At 44.7% G+C, this 9,435-nt stretch overlaps 1 protein-coding gene and 1 pseudogene across 1 annotated transcript in view; one reads left to right on the top strand and one right to left on the bottom strand.

Annotated features, from left to right (window-relative positions):
• UBE2Q1 (ubiquitin-conjugating enzyme E2Q family member 1) overlaps positions 1 to 583 on the bottom strand; it is a 9,525-nt gene extending 8,942 nt beyond the window's left edge. The window contains exons 1-2 of the mRNA XM_006895920.1: positions 298 to 583; positions 7 to 182 (exon numbers count right to left, since the gene is read on the bottom strand). Coding sequence (XP_006895982.1) covers positions 7 to 182; positions 298 to 583 — 462 coding nt within the window. The remainder of the gene's footprint in view (positions 1 to 6; positions 183 to 297) is intronic.
• A 6,825-nt stretch (positions 584 to 7,408) lies between these two features.
• On the top strand, positions 7,409 to 8,452 carry LOC102858402 (annotated as a pseudogene).
• The last annotated feature ends 983 nt before the right edge of the window (positions 8,453 to 9,435 follow it).

Below are 9,435 nucleotides of genomic sequence, written 5' to 3'. Positions count from 1 at the left end.
CCGCACTTCCTGATCCCCCCTTCGCCAAGATGGCGCCGCCGCCACCTCCGGGACAGGGCCCCCCCCTCCGCTCGCTGGCCCCCCCCAGCCGCCGGAAGCCGCGCGCCCCTCCTCCTCGTCCACCTCCTCCTCCTCCTCCTCGGTGGCCCCGCCTTCGACCCCCTTCACGTGATTTCCCTGGGCTGGCCGTTTTCACGTGATCACTGCCTTTCCCGCCCCTCTAGCTCTCGGCTTCCACCCTCTACATGTGACTGGGTCTTCGGGCGCCTCTCTTTCAATGCCTCAGTACGTAGTTACGTCGGGCGTACATGCGCGCTAGGGTCCTTTTCGTGCTCTCCCCTCTCACGTGACCCGGCGCCGCGTGCTCCGGGGGGCTGACTGCGCGGCACCTCTGTTCCTGCTCTGAGGCCCGAGTTCCCTCTCTAGTGTAGGACCCGAGTTCCCCGCTCTCAGTCAGCGCTGAGGATGACCGAGAACTCAGGAGGCAAACAAAAAACAGGGAAGACTTGCCATACTGTGTTAATCCTGCATTCCCACTAGTCCGCGCGGCACAAGGGCCAGGTGTCCCCGAGCTTATGAGCATCCTGAGAATGGATCTGGCAATGTCTTCACACTGAATAAGATATAGTCGCGAAAAAAAACACCCAAAAACCCTATTATGTAAATACAAGAGGCTTAGGGTCTTGTCGGGCCGTGCTGCTGTTTTGCTTGGTCTAGCCATTTGCCCTCTAAGCTTTATTGTTCTCATCTGTACAGTGACACTCATAAAGATGCTGCCTCCTAAGAATCCTTATCACACTTAGAAAATGAACTGTTATATTCCTGGCCTTTCAAACCACATGGGTTTGGACCTATTTAGGAAGAAGAGAAGCAGCAGGACCTTCTTGTGTTGAATCATGAAAGGAGTGCATCTCTAGTCTTAAACCATTAACTTGGCAGTATATGAAAATAAATTGAGGTGGAACTCATTCCCCTCAGCCTAAGTGACCAATATTGTAGCAATGGCCTGGGTAGTCGGAAGTAAGCCGCAGTGTATCTACATGCTCGCTAGGTGGCACTATTACAAAGGACAAAGCGATATAAGGCTCCAGATACCCAGAGCAGGTATTTCCCATGGCAAAGGCATGTATTACTTGTGGTACGGCCTGGGGAATGCTGAAACGACAGCCAGGTGTTTGATCTGCTGGCCAGACTGCCACTGTCCTCTCTTCGTCTGAAATGTGCTTGCTTTTTTTGGAAGCTGACTGCTAGCTACTCTGTCCATCAGGGTTTCTAGAAAGCATTTGACCAGAGTAGGCTATGGTATTTAAAGGTATTTGAAATGTAATTTTTGGGCCACTAGGGGCTATTTCTTTCCCTTAGGAGCCTGAACAGTTAGCTACATGTCATCTTTGTGTCTGTGAAAGGTGGCACTATTATTCTCAGAACATTGTGAATATTTCCAAACCACCCAACAACACTTCAAGGTAAGCATCTTTCTTCCTCTTTTACAAACGGTGGGGTGGGGTGGGTAGGAAAATAATGACTGCCCAAGACTATACTGCTAGTAAACAGAGTAGCTGGGCATTACTTTGAAATATATATCCTCCCACTCTTTCTTCCCTCATCTGGCCTTTACCCAAGAGGCTTTTACATGTCACCTAACTCCATCTCATACCTGAAAAACTTACAAAATGCAACCATTTAGAAGATCTTGAATTGCATATTTTATAAAGGGTTTTAATTAGATGAAAGCATAGTGAAACAGCTTGGTAGAAACACATCCAGACATCTACTTGTAGTTGTAAGTTTCTCCAAGGAGAACAAGACAAGGGATCTTGGAAAGAACTCTTGAGTAAATGACATTTGTTTTGAATGTTACGTAGCCTCACCCAAGGGATGAGGAAGATTGGAGACTCTCCTACACATGAGGGACAGCATGTAGAAAGCTTTGGAGTTTGGACCTTGGCAATTTGGAAAAAGGCCAATGTCTAGAGTGAGAATGAGTTGTTGCAAGGTTGACGGGATGAGATGGGATATTGACAGATATTGAATGCCATATTTTTAAAGTTGGCCCAAGAATAAGTCTTCTTAAAGGAGCCTGGGTTTTGTGGGAGCGATGAGGTATTGGGTTATGTGTATACTGACTGTGAGGAGGCAGAAGGTGAAGAGGGGCATTCTGGAGACACCAGGGAGCATGAGTTCTGAGTTCAGGAAAGAGAACAAGGCCATAAAAGTCTGTGAAGAGTTTGCTACGCTGATCTTTGAAAGAGACCTGTGGTGGTAGGAATTTTGCGAATGGCTTTTCTATCCATTGTTTTACCCTCCCCTGAGGGCTTGGTCTCTAGCTGCCTGGACTGCAGAGGCACAGTTCAGTGTCTTGAACATCATGGACAGTTGAGAGGCCAGCATGACATAGAGAACTAACCAGACTGTAGGGAGACTGGGGAGGTGTAGCCTGAGGGAGCCCTTGAGATGCGGCCACAGTTAAAGATTTTGCTTGCTGAACGCGTCAAGGAAGAGCTGACTTAAGGCTACTATGAGACAAAGCTTACTGGATAATTAAGGAAACCAGAGACTTCTTGCATTTATGTTGGTGGACTGAACGTGGACTTTAACTGTGTGATATAATTTGCTTTCCCCATCCCCAACCTGTTTCCCTAATAAACCCCACAACTGAGTAATAAGAGTTTTGTAAAGTCTGCGTGGTAGTTTGCAGCAAATATCGGATCCAGTGATTAGTAGAAGTGTGTGTGGCAGGGAGTGGGTGGTTGGTGTATGTCCATCCTTATAGGATTGATTTTGGGGTCTTTTTTTGTTTTTTAGGAATCAGTTGTATGCTGTGGATTTTGTTGATGGGAAGACAGTTCCTATTTGTGGAGTTAGGAGAGGTCAGACCAGGACTTCCCAACGTTCCCCATGCCCTTTTTACAGACTACAAAGAAGGCAGCACAACTGAGTGGAAAGAGCATGGACGGGAGCGTCAAAGAGAATTGGGTGTGACTTGAACTCTTCTGCTTTGTTAGCTGTGTGATTGTGTGTGGCAAGTTTAATTTTTGCCTAGCTCAGATTCTTTATCTGTTGAGTGGCCATTGTGTCAGCTGAGATGCAATGAGATATATAAAATTATTATCTTAGGATAGCTACCTAAAATATCCCTTAGCAAATGCTAAATAGTGTTGCTATAAGGGATCTCTGGTAGCCTCCTCTGTAGGTATTTGCCCTGATAAATGTGGATAGTTGTTGAGGGGCTTCAGGCCTTTTGTTCATAGGGTCACTAGGAGTCATGCTCGACTTGAAGGCAATCAACAACAACAATAACAACAAAACAAAAGCCAAGTCTTTCTGGCAGTTTGAATCCACCAGTAGCTCCACAGCAGAAAGATAGGCAGTCTCCTTTGTTGCAGATTACAGTCTTGGAAAGCATCAGCTGTGAGTTGGTACTGACTTCATGGTAATGAGAGGAGCTCTGGTGGTGCAATAGTTAAACACTTGACTGATTACCAGAAGGTTGGACGTTCAGACCCACTCAGCAGTTCCCAGCAGAAAGACCTGGTGACCTGCTCCCATAAAGCCTAGCAAATCCTATGGGCAGTTCTACTCTGTCATGTTGGATCTCATTGAGTTTGAATCCACTTGACAACCCCTAACAACAACTACTAAGATTATTGTTATTATAAAGTCAAGGCACTCACCATTCAATAAACATTTTTGAGGTTTTACCAGGTGCCAATAGGAATTCTTGGGTGGCACAAATGGTTAAGCACTCGATTACAAACAGAGATTAATGGTTCAAACCTATCCAGACTTATCATAAAATCTGCTTCTGAAAAGTCACAGCCTTAAAAACCCTATGATGCTGTTCTGGGGCAGGTTTTTTTGTGATTCTTTTTTTCTTCCCCTTTTCTTGCTGTATGCCATCAAATTGGATCTGACTGGTACAGGAGGAGATTGCCCCTCCTTCTCCAGCGGAGCATCTGGTGGATTCGAACCTCATGCCTTTGGGATTGCAGTGGAGTTTCTTGCCACTAGGCTACTGGAGCTCCCCTATGATGCAGTTCTGTTCTACAGATATGAGCTTGCAATGAGTTAGAACTGAATCAGTAGGAACTAGCAGCAGTGACTGTGTGTCAGACTTTGGTCTAGGTATGCGTAGATAGCAGTAAATGAGGCTGATCAAAGCCTTGCTCTCTCGACACTTTCCTTCTAGTTGAGGGAAACCAAACTCCACTGGCCTCAAATTAATTCAGGTTCATAGTAAACCTTCGTTGGACTTCTGAAGCTATGGATTTTTACAGGAGGAGACTGCTCATGTTTCTTCCAAGAAGCATGCAACCTTTCAGTTAGCAGGATAACACGACAGTACTATGCTGCCCTGGCTCCTTTTAGTTAAAGGAGTAAATGAAGAAAGAAATGAAAACAATAGAAGACTAGTGAAAAGATTGAGGTTGTTAACAATTTCAGCTTGCTTGGTTCCATAGTCAGTATTCTTGGCACCAGCAGTCAGGAAATCAAAAGATGAAATTTCATTGAGAATATCTGCTGTCAGACACCTCTCCAGAGTGCAAGAATGTTAGTCTAAAGGCTAAGATGCGCCTCATCCAGGTGGTGGTCTTCTCAGTTACTTGCTATGCATTGTTGGACAGTGACTAAGGATGACAGAAGAAGGGTTGATGCTTTTGTGTTGTAGTGCTAGAAAGAGCAAAGAGAACAAACAGGTCTGTCCTGGCATATTTTGCTTTGTTTGACATACTTTGGGCATGTTGCTAGGAGGGACCAGTCCTTGGAGAAGGACATCATGCTTGGAAGAGTGGAGGGACAGCACAGAAGAGGAAGACCCTTGATGAGATGGACTGATTCAGTGACTGAGGTAATGGGGTAGGTATGTCAGAGACAGTGAGATTAGCTCAGAAAAGGGCAGAGTTCAGAGCTATTATGTGTATGGTCGCTATGAGTTGTAGTCAGCTCAACAGCACATAACAACAAATAGAAGTTAAGAATGGACTAAGTGAGCTCTGGTGACCTAGGGGCAAGAAGCTATGCTGCAATCCTGAAGGCATGCAGTTTGAATCCACCAATTGCTCTGCAGGGGAAAAGATGGGCAGTTTCCTCCTGTGAGATTAACTGTGTCTGAAAATCTGCTGGAGGGTCAGCTATGGTTTGATTCTAATTTGACAGTACACAGTAACAGCAGGCTAATCAAAACAGCTATGAGCGTGAACTCATTCAGTCCCATAAGGACATATACTGCATAAGACCATTATTGTAGAAATAGAAAGATAACTAGTACAATGGGTATGAGGATCCGAGGGGGGAGGGTAGAAGCAGGGGGGTGAGGATGGGTGTAAACATAGGGTCGCACAATTTGAGGGGTAGAGGGAGGATGGGTAAAGGAAATTGGAAAAATCTGGTGTGAAAAACAAGATATATGAACTTTGTGAGTAAACTAGTATAAAATAAAAGTTTGTTTTTTTTTTAAAAAGTGCTGGAGCTGCACTTAAAAACAACAACCCAATTTTAACCCACCAACAATAGCAAAGTCAACAGGGCAGCAAACAACAAATGCTGGCGAGGTTATGGAGAGATTGGAACTCTTACTCATTGCTGGTGGGAATGTAAAATAGTGCCAACCACAATGGAAGATGATCTGGAGTTTTCTCAAAAGTTGGAAATAAAAATGCCACTTGATTGTGTAACCACTGTGGAAGGCGGTATGGTGCTTTCTCAAAAAGTTGCAATTATAGATACCATTTGATCCAGCAATTTCACTACTGGGAATATACCCCAAAGAGACCATAACTGACACCCAAGCAGATACATGCACACCCATGTTTATTGTAGCTTTGTTCACAGTAACAAGGGGTTGGAAACAACCTACGTGCCCATTAACAAACGACACAATGAAATACTACACTGCACTGAAAAACAAGGAACTCATGCACTATTATTTAAAATGCATGACCCTGAAGGACATTATGCTGAGTGAAGAGTCTCAGTCACAAAAGGACAAATACTGCATGGCGCCACTGTTGTAAAACAGGACTGACATTGGGGTTGGAGGGAGACTGAGAAAGATGGGTTCAATAATGTATACACTGCATTGAAACAGATGAAGGAGAAAACTGTTTAAAAGGGATATGTGATTAGGTGTTTTTGTCATGACAGGAGTCCAGAGTGAAGGCTGCATAGTGGAGTGGACCTAGGGGGAGTGATTGCAAAACAATGGAGGAATTTTTCTTTTACTTTTCCAAGAGGGTAGTGTACGGGTGGGGGAGGGTTGAGAGGGAAGAAAAGAGCAACAATGAATGAATGGAAATACAAAGTCTCTAAATTTTCATTGAAATTAATAATAAATTGAAAAAAGAAATGCCACTTGACCCAGCAGTTCCACTTGAGAATATAAAAAAACAAAACAACAACAACAATCAAAACTAGAGCCACAACTCAAACAGATGTATGCACATTCATGTAGCAAAGAGATGGAAGCAACCCAACTGCCCATCAATAAATGAATGGCTAGAAAAACTATGGTACATACACACAATGGAATACTACGCAGCATTGAAAAAAATGAAATAGTAAAGCGTTGTACAATTTAGGAGAGCCTTTAGCACATTATGCTGAGTGAAATATCTCAGTCACAAAAGGATAAATACTGCATAACACCACTGTTATAAAATAGGACAGATGTGGGTGTTGGGCAGGGAACAGGAAAAGAGTGGATAGATAATGAACACTGCATTAGATCATTTGGGGGAAGAACTGTTCAAAAGGAATATGTGATTATGAATTGTTTGTGTGACAACAATCTGGGGGAGGCAAAAAGAATGGGGGGAGAAATGTGCAACAATGAATAAATACAATTTTTTAAAAATTAAAACACAACATGCAAATCAAATAATCTGAGAGGCTGGACGAGGATTGTCATAAAACACATTAATCTGTGATATTTGGAAGGACAACCTTGCCACCACCTAGGTAAGGAGTTACCCTGCCAACTCAAAGCCAAGCAATTTGAATCCCTCTGCTGTTCTGCAGGAGAAAGATGGGTAATTTCGTATGTGATTTACTGCCTCTGAAGACCTGTTAGAGGGTCAGTTGTGACTCAACAGCAACAATAACAACAAGCAAATGAAAAGAATGAAAGTAATATCATGTGGCAGAGTGGGGTTTAGTTTAGATCCAGTAGGAAGAGAAGATCTTGCTACAGAGTTGGTGTTTGAGCTGAGTGTTGATAGAGACAATCTGATGAAGTACTTGGGAAGAGCATTCCTAGCAGAGGAAGTCTGTAGGACAAAGAGCCCTCATTTGGTCTTTTGTCTCAAGTTCCTGAAAACAGCTGTTGGAGCCGAGACCTCTTCTACCAGGGAGCACAAGCTGCTCTGCCCGGTCACCACCGCCAATTCACACCCACTGGTCCAAACTCACCAAGGATGAGGACATTGCTGCTCTCATGGTCTACAAGGGCTCCAGCATGTTCAAGGTCGGCTTTGTGGATGACAGCACCCCCAGGCTGTCTTCCTTCCCATCATGGAGCACCCTCGGCACCAGGACATGATGGTGGGCATGGGCCAGAAGGACTCCTATGTGGATGATGAAGCCCAGAAGAGCAAGAGGGGCATCCTGACCCTCAAGTACCCACTGAGCATGGCATTGTCACCAACTGGGCCGACATGGGAAAGATCTGCCACCACACCTTCTACAATGAGCTGCATGTGGTCCCTGAGCAGCACCCTGTGCTGCTTATGGAGGAGGCCCCCCTGAACCCCAAGGCTAACTGATAGAAATGACCCAGATCATGTTTGAGACCTTCACCATGAGCATCATGATTGATTCCAGTGACAGGGTCACCCACACTGTGTCTTTCCCCATGCCATCCTGCATCTGGACCTGGCTGCAGGACCTGACGGACTACCTCTTGAAAATCTTCACCAAGAGAGGCTACAGCTTCACCACCATGGCTGAGCGGGAATTTGTGTGTGACATCAAGGAGAAACTCTTATGTTGCCCTAGACTTTGAGCAGGAGATGACCATGGCCGTGGCCTCCTCATCCTCCTTTGAGAAGAGCTATAAGCTGCCTGATGGACAGGTCATCACCATCAGCAGTGAGTGTTTCCACTACCCTGTGGCATTCTTTCCAGCCCTCTTTCTTGGACATGGAGTCTTGTGGCATTCACAAAACTGTCTTCAACTCCACCATGAAGTGTGATGTTGACATCCACAACGACCTCTATGCCAACACTGTCTGTAGGGACCACCATGTACCCAGGCATCGCTGACAGAATGCAGAAGGAGATTACAGCGCTGGCCCCCAGCACAGTGGAGATCAAGATCATTGTTCCCCCTGAATGCAAATAATCTGTGTGGATCGGCAGCTCGATCCTGGTCTCCCTGTCCACCTTGCCTCAGATATGGATCAGCAATCAAGAATACGAATCTGGCCCTGCTGTCTCCCACCGCAAATGCTTCTAGGCAGACTGTTCAGTTGTGATCTACCCTTTCTTGATTAAAAAAAGTAAAGACCAATCCAACCTAACTTGTGCAGGAAGAAAACCTCTGAGATAAGATTGTTGATTTCGACATGACTTTGTTACTTTTTTATTCCCCCCCCCCTTGACTCAGGATTTAAAAACTGCAATAGTGAGGGTGACAGCAGTTGGTGTAAAACAAGAAGAGAATTCTCTACTACTTCCCCCCTTCTCCAAAGTGGCTCAGGACTTTGATTGTACATTGTTCTTTCTTTTTTAAAATAGTTATTCCAAATAATCGTGACATAGCAATGTGACATGAAGCTCCTGCCTTTCCAAAAACCTCTCCCTTCCTCCTAGGGAGACTGGCCTCGTCCCTCTACCCCAGGTCCACACACAGACAGGGAGTGATAGAGTAGCACTGTTTTTGTGTAAATTATATTTAATAAAAATGTAAAAAAATTTTAAAGTCTTCCACCTTAATACTTGTTCTCTTACTTTTTTGTTTTCGATAGTCAGTCATTGGAGGCTCTGCTTTTTGGGAGGCCACTGTCCCTTTCCCCAACTCTAGTAATAGGAAGGCTTGTGGTCTCCCTGGGGTGGCTAAGATGTGGAGGCAGCCAGGGCTTTTACCTGAGACCAGCTGAATAAAAGTGCATACCTTAACAGAAAAAAAAGAAAATAGACTTTGGAATTCTCCAGCAATCCAAAGTGTCTATTTTTCTAGAACAAGGAGGCAACCAAATGGGGTAGGGAGTCCAGAACCATACCTGGTGTGTATACATTGAGGTCTCAATAACATATATAAAGGGCCCCAACTTTGGAACTTCTTTTGAGCTTCTGGGAAGGCTGGCACATTCCATGGGATGTGAAGTTCCTGCTGAAACTTCCTCGCTGACTTCCCCTTCATATCTCTTCCTGCTGCATATCCTTTTGTGGTCATATTTGAAAGACCGTACAGTGAGTATACACTTTCCCATGACTCTT

The sequence above is a fragment of the Elephantulus edwardii genome, unplaced genomic scaffold (assembly GCF_000299155.1).
Source record: "Elephantulus edwardii isolate Elephantulus edwardi_28Jun2011 unplaced genomic scaffold, EleEdw1.0 scaffold00176, whole genome shotgun sequence".
NCBI lineage: Eukaryota > Metazoa > Chordata > Mammalia > Macroscelidea > Macroscelididae > Elephantulus > Elephantulus edwardii.
Note: the sequence above shows the minus strand (reverse complement) of the source record. Positions and strands in the feature narration are given on the sequence as shown.